General features: G+C 35.4%; 1 protein-coding gene across 30 annotated transcripts in view; it reads left to right on the top strand.

Annotated features, from left to right (window-relative positions):
- Positions 1-14,194, top strand: part of ZNF385B (zinc finger protein 385B) — a 385,687-nt gene that overhangs the window by 315,795 nt on the left and 55,698 nt on the right. For 14 of the 30 annotated variants that reach the window (XM_070581604.1, XM_070581593.1, XM_070581594.1 and 11 more), the window contains 2 exons: positions 8,440-8,478; positions 12,073-12,183. The exons of 2 other annotated variants lie outside the window; for them this stretch is intronic. In XM_070581604.1, coding sequence (XP_070437705.1) covers positions 8,440-8,478; positions 12,073-12,183 — 150 coding nt within the window. The remainder of the gene's footprint in view (positions 1-8,439; positions 8,479-12,072; positions 12,184-14,194) is intronic. 14 more of the 30 variants (XM_070581599.1, XM_070581603.1, XM_070581601.1 and 11 more) reach the window with 1 other exon arrangement.

Raw genomic sequence — 14,194 nt, 5'->3', positions numbered from 1 at the left:
GCCCAAATATAAGCAAACTGGTTACATTTTTAACTTGATGATTTCATTTGCTATATTCATTTTCCTCATATAGGTGTCGCTTTATTCAGAACACATAGGAACAGAAAGGGCTTTGCGTATATTTGAAATAAATTTGATGAATAAAATAGTTTTGCCAAGTGACTACATTTCCTTACAAATTCAAAAGAAAAGGAAAACATTTCAGTTTAAACTACTTTTGGTTTGAACTATAGCCTTCTTGCAATCATGTAAAAATAATTGTAAATCAAATGGATAAATGTTAAATGTCAAGCTGCACCATTAACAGAGCCTTATTCAATACAGCAGTTATCACTGCAGCCAGCAGAGTAAGGCGCTTTACGAAAGCTCTTTACTTTGCTTTACCAGTCTGGTATATTTTGTATACTATAAACACGGAGTTGAACCAAAAATGTTTTTTGCTGAGAAGAGTATACACATATCCATCCATACAAAAAGGCAATAGCAAGATGAATATATGACATAAAATATTTTTGATATCACCTGTCCACAAAGCCCCTCAGGGACCACTTTCCTTATCAAAATCCTAAAATGCTAAGTGTGACAAGGTAAGCCTGCAAGGAGCAGGAGGGCTGGAGAACCCACATTGGTATAACCTGCTGGGAATCAGGAAAGGGGAGACAGATAACATGCAAGACGCCCAGTTAAAGTTGCATTTCTGATAAACAACAAGTCATTTTTAGTATAAGAATATCCTATGCAGGGTTTAGCACATATTTATACTTAAAAAAAAAATGATTTTTGTTTGCAAATCTGGCAACAATAGCAGGAATCTGGGTTCTAGTCTTAACTGAAGAGGCTCAAGCAAGTTACTAGAACTCTCCAAACCTTTCCTCATTTTCACATGAGGAAGTAGGACTAAAATCAGGCTGGTGGGTATGGGGCCTGACCTACGTGCTTTAATCAGAACTGTTTTCAGTGTTTTATTATATTAAATTTCCAGTTAGGATTCTGTTTGGGGATAGGGTGGAGGGAAATTTCTGGGGCTCAAACTAAAACAATTAAAAAACCAGTTTGAAGAGGCCAGCCTGGTGGCATAGTGGTTAAGTCCACATGCTCCACTTTGGTGGCCTGGGGTTCACGGGTTCAGATCCCAGGTGGGGACCTACACACCGCTCATCCAGCCATGCTTTGGTGGCCTCCCACATACCAAATAGAGGAAGACTGGCACAGATGTTAGCTCAGTGACAATCTTCCTCAAGTAAAAAGAGGAGAATTGGCAACAGATGTTAGCTCAGGGCCAATCATCCTCACCAAAAAGAAACCCAGTTTGAAAATGTAGATGATCTCAGACATTTTACCATGTATAACAAGAGTGTGTTACGGGGAGTAAGAGCCCAAAATGCTTAGGATTGGAGCCCTGCACACTTGTGGCCCTGCATCAGGCTTCGTTGGGCCTTCACTGTCAGGTTTCTTCTTAGAGCAAGAGTAAGAAATGTGCTGTCCTCCATTTGGGGAAAAGACACTTCATTTCCACTTTGCTTTGCAGAATGAAAAAAACATTCAAACAGGCCCAGGTGTTCAATTTTGCTCTTCGTCCTGCCTGATGGGGTTTTCTTTTCATCTCGTACCTTTTTAATTCGTGTCACAGACCTGTTTTGCCTCAGCATCAGGATGTATCTGATTAGTTACTGAACAGCCTTTCAAACTTAGCTTTGACAGAACGGTTTTGAAAGGGTGTCAGTTAATGCATTTGGCTGTTCAGGAGGTGTATTGATTTTTAAATCAAGAAAGCTCATTACTTCCCTAGTCTCTTAGAAAGCCCTTGCAACATTTTTTAGCCCATTTACCAGAAAACAGGCAAACATTTCCTTACTTGCTTAGATTTGGAGACTTAGCACCGATAATTTTTAAAAGTACATTCATAAGTTTCATCAAGTAGTCTTCAGTTGCTTGCACACTATTTTTTTTCTCCTAAAGAATAAAAATTTCTATTTTTTTAAAGATATTTCTCAGACTCTTTTTGGCACTAAATTTTATGTTATAGAAATTTAATCTTGGAGACAAGTGTTGGGGGTTGTTTTCAAGTCACTATTTTAAAAAAGAACAAAAGGAAAGGCCGAGAACTAGGTGACTATCTTCTATCTCAGCTATCAGCCTGTCCTTCTAAACTCCAGAGTGGACAGCTTCTTCCAATGTGCCGCAGAATAACCGCTTCCCGCGACCGGGCCTCAAATGAGTCGCTATCGTATTCAGCATTTTGCACATCTATTGAAAAACTATTCTTCAGTCTATATTCCTGAAATGATTTATTTCTTGTTTTATTTCACCCTGAGGAAACACAATACTAAATAACAAAAGAAACACCCGAGTCATTTATTTTCTATCCCCTTGGTGAATCCAGTTCCTACTCCCATCACTCTGAATAGAGTTTTCAGACTAGCTTTGTCGGTGTTTTTCTTTGGGTGATATAGTTCATTGTCACTATGTGTGCCTTGGGCTGTTTGTTTTTTTGAAATATGAATATACTTCATTGAGAAATATGAAATATAAGTACTTTGAGGGTATTAACTTCCACAGACAGAAAAAATTAATACTATTTGTTACCATTCTACTTTTTCTTTTGTTGCTAAAAAAAAATTCACAATAGAGCTACATTCTTATTAATTCCCTAAAAGATTCCAGGTAGCTTTTCATTTCTTAAAAACTTTGTACCTTTCCTCACATTCCCTGAAAAGAACATCTAACAATTTCATGTTAATTTTTTGTTACCTTGTTTTTTTTTTAAAAGATTTATTTTTTTTCCTTTTTCTCCCCAAAGCCCCTCGGTACATAGTTGTATATTCTTCATTGTGGGTCCTTCTAGTTGTGGTATGTGGGACGCTGCCTCAGCGTGGCTTGATGAGTAGTGCCATGTCCGCACCCAGGATTAGAACTGATGAAACACCGGGCCACTTGCAGCGGAGCGCATGAGCTTAACCACTCGGCCACGGGGCCAGCCCCTTGTTACCTTGTTTTTGACAGATGTTACAGATCTTTCAAATCTGTATGCAACCATTGACCAAAAGTTATTTTAGTGATATGAACATCAAATCTTGAAGATAAAATAAAAACCCTTTCAGGAACTTTCTTTGTGTTCTGATGGAAAAACATCTCTCTTTCTTAATGGTTTCCAGTCACATCTAAGCATTTGCTTGTTCAAAAATGGAAGCAAAGAAAATCACTGAGTTTCCTTAGGAGGCATAATTCAGCTCGTTACCTCAATGCTTTCTCCCTCCAATAAAAGAAGCAGTTGCAGTTGGGGTTGAGGGTGGTCTGGGCTCCCATAATACGTCCCATTAACCAGTTAGACCTTTCAAAATGCAGTTTTTAACCTGAATATGAGGACACATGCAATTGAATTTAAATTCTTTAGCTTACTCATCTAATGTTTGAATAGGAACACCAACACCCAAAACATCGCTGGGTAGGTGTGGGTCCACGCAGTGAGGTGTGAGCGAACCTTCAGTGAAGTCTCACGCCCACTGCAGACGTAAGCTGAAAGTCTTACTTGTTAAACTGAACTTTTTGGAATGCTCTTTGATGTGGCTTCTTAAATTACCCAGCGGCATAACTACAGCTTTGCTGCATCACTCTTGATCCCTGGCAGCATGGAAAATCACCAGGCATGTGGAGCCAGCCAGGAAAATGGAACATTTTACATGCGTACTCACCATATTTATTACCTACAAGGATCTACTGTCAGAGTTAGACATTCAGCTTCGGTAAAGCGCACAGCTCTAATCTTATGGCATCTCTCATTAACAAAATAACTACTGTTCGAAAAAGAACTTAAAAATTATTCCTTCTACTTGGAGCAATTTAATTATCTGTGAAAAACGTTAAACTGTTTTTCCACTAAAGAGGGAGAGAGGGTGAAACTACCCATTCATTGCTTTTAGCTTTTCTGCTTTTACCATTTGGTAACTCTTTAAATTCTAAAGGTGTTAAAATGAAAACATTATTTCCTCGTAATATCTTCACAAATAACTGTTAGGTCTTAGACAAAATGTGTACGTATTTGAAAAACAATAAAAGTTAACTCATGGTCACTTCACTAGTCGCTGAGCACTAGGCCAACCACACTGTACAGAAACCCACTAGGAAGGTCCCCGGGTGAGAGGCATCGAGCACTTAGCACTCATCCTTGGAGAACTTCCAAAACACGGAGCACTTTCGTCTCCCCTTCTCCCTGGGGGTGTGATGATAGTGGCGGCTCTGAGATCCAGTGTTGTCCGGGGACTTGGCAGTTGGAGAATTCCTCTGCAGAGATCTCACAGACCACTTTGACAGCTGGAGAACGTGCCCCTCACTCTACAGTTTTTACAAGTTGTATGATTCTGAATTCTGTATGAACTTCTCTAAATCATGGAATAATGTCCTTATTTTTACCATTTAGTATGATTTTATATGTAAAAGTATTTGAATCATAGTTGTATCAAGACAACCAAAATGTTTTTAGGAATTATTCATGGTAAAATATTGTTTCTTTCCCATTCTCCTGTTGTATTTTTTCATGGTACTTAAAACACTCTGAAAATACCTTCTTTATTAGTTTAAATATATAAGTCTCCTCAACGGGTTGAACTTCCACTCGGCCACGGGCCAGCCCCTAGAATATGGTATTTTTAAAGGTGTGTTCTCCACTGTATGTCCAGCTCCGAAAGCAGTGTATGATAGCCATTTAATAAACTTTTGTTAAATGAATCCATTTTCAGGAAAATATAGTGTTTGTGCAAATTGAAAATCATGCATTTATAAAAGTGTGATGTGTTGGAAAGGAACAAAAATTCCCAAGGACAGAACTAAGTTTAATATGAAACATTTAACTTCTTAAAAGATTGCATCTTTTACTATCAGAGTGATCTAGAAAGAGGATATTATTCTATGGCAGAAACACAAATCTCTTAGCATCCTGTATATGTTTCTTTTTATTCTTCTAAAAATAAAACCAAAGTGGAATTTCTCCAAAAAAAACTACTGGAAAATGCAGCTTAGTTTTCTGTTCAAAATAGATCACAAAGTCTCTTCCTTACCCTAGCCATCCTGTTTGTCAATGGAGATAAAACTCTTGTTTGACGAACCCCAGAGTTTTTCAAAGGGGGCCTGACAACATGGAATTTGAGTGAAAGATATCAAGCTTTCTGAATTCATTTAAACAAACAAAAAAAAAAGGGAAAAAAAGGAAATGCTAACCTGTGCTCTCCTCTGATTGGCTGCTTTAGATCTTTGGGCTGACTCCACTTATGTTTTCTATAGGAAAGACTAACCACCACTAGAAAGCCTCTGGAAAGGGATCCTGGGATCCCACTTAATTTCTGCAGCAATCACATCCTGCTAATTGTCAACCAGCCTCAAAATACTTAAAAGCCTACAACATTTTGATGAAAAAGGAATACTAGTACTAATAATAGCTTTATTGGGTCTGAGCCTTAGATATAATGGGCCCTATTATTTTCTTAAGCCTGTGTTGTGTTATTTTAGCCTTTATCCCAGTTCTGAATGACTGGCTAACTTTCTGGTGGGGTAATTGTATCCCACAGGGGCACAGTTGATTTTGTTTGCAAGGCACAGCCAGTGTGTGGTTTTAGCAGAAGAATTGGGGGTTCGTGGAGGAAGCACCTTTCCAGACATATGACTCTTGGTTGAATCAACAGTCTTTGCAACACGCCACTTGTCTTCCTTTCAGCAACAATGACGGTGTTCAGGTGGCCCCTCTCAGAGTGTTCTGGGTAGGAGAAGCAGTGTCAGTATGACAAGTCTCAGCTTTTACATATTCCATTTACAAAAATGCAGGTCTCACGGTAGCGTGTAATCTGGGTATAATGTTCCATGTGGTTTATTTTTATTGAGACTTCTGATTTGAAATCTGAAACAGTACAAAGTTGTATGGTTGAGTTAATGTTGCCAACAATATGCAGTTGTTTGTATTTCTTGATCTTTGAGAAGAGAAATTTGTCTTTGTGATAGTTGTGTCTGTTTTGTTTCTATTTAAGTTTGCAAGGATTTGAAAAAAGAAGAACAATAATATAAAGGCATGTCGTCAAAGTATTTAAAAACAAAAGGCAAACCTTTTATAAACTAACTTCGGAGAGATATTCCTCTTCAATGACCTAGCTATCACTTTTAATGTGTCACTTCGTGAACATTTGAAGTTCTAATAAGACCCTGTTGTCACATTCTTTTCCATAAATCCAATATTAAAAAAAGGAAGGGATGAAAAATAGTTATTCTTTTTGTACTACAGTAATTGGATAATACCACAGTTAAAAAACTGACACTTAGCCAAACTTCCAGAAAGCCCTAAATCACAAGGCTTTAGTAGCTGAGGTCCTCTTTGCAGTAAATTGAGGACAGGTGCAAATGATGACCGTCACCTGCTATGTGTAATCTCTAAGTATTCCTGGAACTTTCTTTTTTTTCTGTGTGCAAGCCCCGCAGTTACAATGGGGAAAGAGGACAGGACAGCCTCAGTTTTTACTTATGGCTTTTCTGAAGTTGCACAAGGAGAAATAGGCTTATTCTAAGAACGGCATAAATGCTTCAGAAAGGGGAAAACCAAGACTCACTTCCCCAGGAAACTTTTACTTAAGCACCAAGTAGGCCTTCTGTGTAGTTTTACTAAGGAGCTGCCCTCCACGCTGCAGAACATCTAGAGACGTTTGTCCTTTCTTCCCAAACGTCACACCCTACAGCAGGGCCACACACCATACCCTTCATCCCTGTTCAGTGAGCCGTTAGCAGGGAACAATGTGGGCGAGACTCCTGCCTGAGTTTGAATCCGGGCTTCAGACCTACAAACTCAAGGGTAACAAGTTATTACACCTCTCAAAGCCTCAGACGCCTCATTTGTAAAAGGAGGATGATAATTGCTCTGTTCCGTGTGACGGTGGAGGGTGGAGATGACATGAGAGAATCCCTTAGCATAGTTCCTGGCCCATGGTAAGAGCTCTGTAAATCTAAGCTGCTCTTAGTATGATGTTTATTATTTTTATTACACTGCTAAAAAAAGGAATTAAAAGGCCAATATTCCTGGGAGGATAACACATTAATGTCGCTGTAAAGGGAGGATCCTGGATGATAAGTGTGAGAAAATCAGAAAAGGGGAAAAAAGTCCAAAGTAGGGGTGGGGCAGAGGAGACAGACCTTTGTGTGCCTTTTTGTGCCCCGTTATTCTGCTTAATGGTGACTTCTTTTCCCCACCTCCAATTACATAGAGTTTATGCTATCTTTCTTACTTTTTAACGTTTACAATTATGTCCATTCTTATGTTTGACTTCTTCTTCACCAGCCAGTCTGGGACAACATATGAAACTTATTAGGCCTCCAGAAATGCTTGTTGGGTGATTGATTTTTACATTTTAAGTTCAAAAAACTGATTTCTACTTCTTTTTACTAGAAAAGTTAGTATTGCCTACTATCTTTTATAAGTGATTACCAAATGCTTTTTAGAGCATTGGTTAAGGTAGATGGCTAAGTTTAAGATGAAATTTCCCCATCTTTAAGAATAGTACGGCTACCCAATCGCTTAACCACATAGAACAAAGCCTTCTCTAATTCTTGAGCAGTCTTTTTAGCCTTTTAATTGGGTGGTGCTCAGTTTACTCCCATACTCATCCCCACTTGATGGCTGGTGAAATCGTTTTATGATACTTATAAGGATACAATTCAAACTTCAGGCCTCTTGAAAATTATCAATAGTTGAAAAGTTTGTAATTCTATGTTTTTTGCCTTAAGTTCCATCCAGCAAAATTATCTGGAATCTAGATATCATGGAGTATTGAGTCATTTGATCATGCATCCCCTACCTTACAGACTCTCCCAGCCCACAGCGTTCATCCTGGCCTTTGGTGAGGTGCCGCATTGTGTTTCTTTACCCCAGGGCTAGGTTTGATTTGCGGTTGCATATTTTTACACAGTTGCCTACACTGTGCAGATGTAAATTACTTTTTGGTATACTCAGTAATTTTCAAAAAATGACACATATTTGTGGTTACATAATCTTAGTGAATACACCAAAAATACCTGTTTGTTCTTGTTTTGATATTGAAAATCTGAGAGATGGCATGATAAGCCCAGCTTCATTAATTCCTTTTACAAGTACTATAATATAGTAGTTAATTTGTCCATACATAGCCTCCAATTATCTCCTCACTTCCTGGCAACAGCCACAACCCATCTTTCATTTTTATTACCCACCAGTTAATTGCACTAATAGGTTCTGCTTTTCATTTCTACATGATTTTTGTTAGAAAAAAATGGCAAGTGTTAACTCTTGCTGCTGCTTTTTAGTTAGTAGGCATTTCGGGCTTTGTAATCAGAGATAAGCAAAAAAAAAAAAACGGATTTCTAAAAATTTCATGTAAATATACTTGCTAGCCTCAAAATTCCAGATGACTACTTCTAACTTTTACTTTTTAGAAAAGAAGAGGCTTATTTGGGACCAATAAATTCTGCCAGGTAAGGAATATTGGTAACTAGAGCTATATGGTAGTTTTTTCCTTAAAAAAAGCTTTTAAGCATTCTTCACCAATAAATCAGTCTTAATCCACAGATGGCTTTCTGTGCAATGTGAACTAACATGAGCTAATTTAATAAGAATGTTTAACAGAGGCATTCGTTCATTTAAAAGTGATATATTTTAATAAAGATGTTTGAAAGCATTTGTTCCTTTTTAACAATCAAATGTCTATAAAACTCCAATAGAATCTTTAAAAATAAAGTTTGTTAGATAATTGCAATAATTCCAATAATGTTCCTGAGTATTCTACATGTGAAATCATTATGATATAGGTATATAGTTTTGACTATACTAAATTGAATCGCTTGCATTTATCATGTTTTAGGATTTATGAGAATGTTTCTATTTTTCCTGAATGTTTTATTCATCTTGAAAATTGGTGATTGAATAAAATAATTACCATTGATTTAGTTTTACATATGTCATGATTACAGAGAACTGACATTGCATTAGTGAAAGAAAAAATGTAAGTTAAGTTAACAACAAAGCTATTATTTTCTGCTAACTTTTAGAGTATTATAAGAATGCTAAGAAAAAAATTTAGGATTTTACACTTCATACCTTAAAAAAAAGATATCTGAAAACCTTTTCTATGTCATTGCCAAGTCTGGATCCCACCAAAATGACTCAGGTATTTGCAGTTATTACATCAGATGGCAAATAAAATATCAGCTAGACCACGTCTGTTTCAAGATTTCAGATGAATTGGCAAGTGGAACATTCTTTTTTATACCATTTAAAGTCTTCTTTCAACTAAATCATGTTCCCCAAAATGACATTTGAATAGGAAATATAATTACAGAATTCTACAATAAACAACAAAGGAAAATAAAAGAGAGTTAGGAAAAAACCAAGTGGATCTTTCCCCAAAATACCTGTAAGAAAGTAGAGAATCAAGTGGGACATAGAGGAAATCTGTTCCAAGTGAGAAACACGGAGGATAAAATTTTCTTGTGATAGTGGTAAGTCATTCAAAGGACAGAAAGGCAGCAAGAATTAATGACAGGCAACAAGAATGGGGTAAAAAGGCTGTGTTTATTTAGTTGATTTTCTGAGGATGAATAGGATATGTATACAAAGTAGGGAAGCCAATTCTGGCAAGAGTTTCTTGAAGGATCCTCCTTAGTTTGCTTTTCAGGGAGCAGATGAGTGGGAACTCAGCTGCCTTGGTATCTGGAGTGCTCAGCTGCAAATCACCTTTCAGAACAGAGAGCTCTCAGCCTTGGCAATATAAACAGATATTTTCAGGCTGATGTGGTGCAAATTTGAGATTTGAGTAGAATAAATTTGTGTCAAGAGTTATTTGAAAAATTATGTAGGTAGATAACAATTTCAAAAATTCAAAGGGAATGTTTATATTCAAGGGTTGTGTTGAAGCTGTCAACAGATACCTTGGTTTATGAAAAACTTGGAACTAAATTTTTGTAGATGTATCTTTTGTCTATGTTTCTATGTTGTGGTATGGGAACAACTAGGATATGTGCATTTATTCTAGATGGTGAAAGTTTCAATTTTTAATGTTAATTTTCAATATATTTTTTGAAATGAGTAATAAGAAAGAGTGTACATTAAAACTATGATGTGAATATTATTGCTATGTTTTTTAAAAAGTTGATTTATTAAGAAAATAATAACACAATAGTATATGGTTATGGCAAAAATAACGAAAGTGGCATGCAGTAAACTGGTATTTGGGAAATATTAATATAATTTTATCCCATGTAGCTCACACATCACCAGGTATATTTTCCAGAGCCTGAGAACAGAACATCTCAATAAAATGCTTCTATTTTATAACTTTGAAAAGCAGTGTATTTATTTCATTCTGAAAATATAGTTAGGCTGTTTTATTTTTAAGCCTGTCCATACTGATTTGCCATCTCTAGTAACAATCAAAAACTATACTTTCTTGTTTTGAAAACGGATAAACGAGACTTAAGTGTATGTACTTATGAGTAAACTAAGAAAGTGAACTAGGGTTTTATTTTCTGACCTTTTGAGATTTTCTTTGCCCATGGAGGGTTGTGGTTTTTTAATTCTCATTAAAGAAAATTTACTACAATCAACTATGACCTTGAACAAAATAAATCCCCAGATTTTCCAAGAATGCTATTTTACATTTAGTAGTTAAACACAATACTCTTACCAATTTCTTTTTGACTTTTTAAATTATCATACATAAAATTGACTTTTGGGGAGTGTGTATAGGTCTATGAATTTTAACACGTGTATAAATTTGTGTAACCACCACTACAGTCAGAATATAGGATAGTTCTAGCACTCCAGAAAACTCCCCTCTTCGCATTTTTTAAGCATCCGATACCCCTTATAGTGGGAATACATTGTTCTATAATCTCTCTTAAACTTATTGCAAAAAATAGGCTACTTTGATATTCAATAATTCTGTAATCCACTCTTCTTTCTGAGGTATTTAAGTTCTTGTAATTCCTAACTTTGCACTGTGTTGATTTCTACACATGATCAGAGATAGTATTCATTTCTCCTGTCTCCCAAATATCATCAACTAATCCAGTCTTAAACTCTAACCTCAGGAGATTTCCTAGACGATGGTGTCGTGTCAGTGGATCTGTCCTTGTTCGTGTTACATGTGTTTATAAGTAACCCTTTGTTCATCATCCGCATTGTTTTTTGACCTGCCAGTTGTCTGATGTTAATGCTGGAGATTATTATCTGGAGTACACAAGAGAATCACTGCTGTCTCACTTTTTATAGGCTCTGCAGATAGAGTTCTTTCTTTTCCCAAGTGTTTTAATGGCTTTGTGCCGTGTTTTTTCTATGGTTAAAGACTTTTATCACTGTACATTTCTCTGAATATGTATGGTACATGCAAACCACAGGGAGGAAAATCACAGATTATAAGTCAAAATTTCACTTGATCAATATTTAAATAAGAGTTGCATATTAACTAATCTGATGCATTTGAGTGTATCATTGTGACGTGCATTTCCAGTAGAATGAATTTCAATCTATAGCACATGAAAAGTAATAAATTATTTAAAAATTAGTTCAATATTTTCTGTTCTGTGATATAAGCCTGTCATTTATGACTTTGCCATAAATCAAAAATTTAAAAACTTAAATATATCTGTAATAATTGTCATTGAGGTCCTTTGAGACCATCTTAAGTATCGTCACATGATACAGGGAAAACATTAACAAGTTAATTTCAACCCTGACTTTTCGGTCTTAAGTTTTCTTGTTTTATTATCCTTTTAAGGTTTTTCAAAGCTCCTTACATGGAACCTTATAAGATTCCTTGGGATGTGGTGATTTTCTTGTTATGTGTGTGTGTGTGTGTGTGTGTGTGTGTTATGATTTCACACAGTTTTTTTTTGTTTTTATTTTAGTTTTGAATTCCTGGAGACAGGTACATTACTATTGAATGAGATTATTATCCTTGTTTGGGAACTAAAAGTTAAAACCTTAAGAAATAATACAGCTGCTTTTACTTGCTCACACTATTGCCTATCCTTTGAAGTTATAAATTGACTATTTTATCGTTTACTCTTTAGATGGATCCTGTGCAAAAAGCAGTCATTAACCACACATTTGGAGTGTCCATTCCCCCAAAGAAGAAACAAGTTATTTCTTGTAATGTCTGTCAGCTTCGCTTTAACTCGGATGTGAGTACTATCTTTTCATTGCTCTCTGTAGTCTGTCAAGTTGAAAGTCTGTTCTGAATCTGCACATCTCTTCATATTTACATATTTGCCGGCAGCCACTCCTATAGGTGGCCCACTTATTTCAGTGAGCCAGATTTTCAAAGGATTTGGATTCAACACTAGAAACTCAAGCAATAGAGTAGCTAATATCAAAAATCAAGGATTTCTCCTTGGAATCAGTCTTACCTATACCATTTTACACGTAACTCTACCACTTATATTTAGTTTTCAAAAATACTTGAATAGCAGAAAATATTTTTTAAAAGTTTAAAATGCAATGAAAACAAGAAAATAAAATGCAATGAATGCTGAAGAAAAACATTGCTATTACTCTTGATAACAAGTGTCATATTGCATGTTGTACTAAATCATATTAAATGTGTGCCAAATCATATCAAATACCTGAGAGAATAATGTACTATACAATTTATGTTTTCCCAGAACATGGAAATACAGGGAAAGCTTTATAAATTATTTTATCCGGCCAGCATAACTGTCCTGCTAAAAAAAGATAACAAGAAAAAGGTACAAATCAATCTTATGTGAAAGTAGATTTTAAAAATGTAGAAATAAAATAGCATGAAATCAAAATAAATAATATTGGAATGTTTACAACACCCAATTACCAAGTAAAGCCAATGACCAATACAAATCTGAATATGGAGGCTGTATATTATATGCGGTATTTCCTGACTTACTCCACCCCAGAAGCCATTTTGTGAAGAAGATGTTATAGGATTCGTGTATTTTTGAAATACTAAAATAACTCTATATTTAAGAATTAAAATGTATCTAAAGAAATCGAGAAATATAGGGTATCAATTCATTCAAAGTCTCAATATTGTTAAGATGTCAGTTCTCCAAACTGAGCTATAGACCCAGCACAATCTCAATCAAAATTCCGGAAGCCTTTTTTATAGAAAATGCTAAGCTATTTCTTAAGTGTACATGGAAAAGAAAAGCCCTAGAATAGCCAAAACATTTTTTTTAAGAAAAAACAAATTTCGTGGACTTATACTTCTTGATTTCAATACTTACTATAAAACCTACAGCAATCAAGATTGTAATATTGGTGAAAGAATAGTAGACACACTGATCAGTGGAACAGAATAGAGAGTCTAGAAATAGACCCACTACCTGTATGGTCAGTTGATCTTCAGCTAAGTCGCAGAGACAATTCGAAGGAGAAAGGCTAATCTTTTCAACAAATAGTGAAATTGGATATCCATAGGTAAACAACAGAAAGGAATCTTGACTGCTGCCTCATGCAAAATACAAAACCAATTCAAACAAATTAAGTATATAACTATAAACTTAAAACTATAAATCTTCTAGAAGAAAACATAGGAGAAAATTTACGTGACCTTGAGTTAGGCAAAGGTTTCATGGGAAACAAGAAGTATGAATTATAAAAATATTGATATATTGGACTTCATCAAAATTAAAAACTTGTACTCTTCAAATGACCCTGTTACACTGTTAAGAAAATAAAAGGAAAAGCTACACACTGAGAAAAAATATTTGTAAAACACAAGACTTGTATAAAATATATAAATAACTTACAACTCAATAATAAATAATAAATGGGCAAAATATTTGAACAAGTACTTTACTAAAGAGGAAATATGAATGATAAACAAGCATGTAAAAAGATGCTCAACATCATTATACATTAAGGATTTGCAAACCACAATCATATACCATGACACCTATCAGAATGGTGAAAATTAAACAAATTGATAGTACCAAGTGGCAAGGAGAAGGAGCATCTGGGACTCTCATACAGTAAGTACATTATTAACAGGAATACAAAATGGTACAGGAAAAGAATTTGGTAGTTATTAATAATAAATTTTATAAAGTTACAGATACACTTCCCATACAACTCAGTAATCCCACTTCTAGGTATTTACCCAAGAGAAATAAAAACATATGTTCATACATATGTGCCATTTATAGTAGCTTTATTCGT

Source organism: Equus przewalskii, chromosome 17, assembly GCF_037783145.1.
Source record: "Equus przewalskii isolate Varuska chromosome 17, EquPr2, whole genome shotgun sequence".
Lineage (NCBI taxonomy): Eukaryota > Metazoa > Chordata > Mammalia > Perissodactyla > Equidae > Equus > Equus przewalskii.
This window is presented reverse-complemented; position numbering and strand designations above follow the sequence as displayed.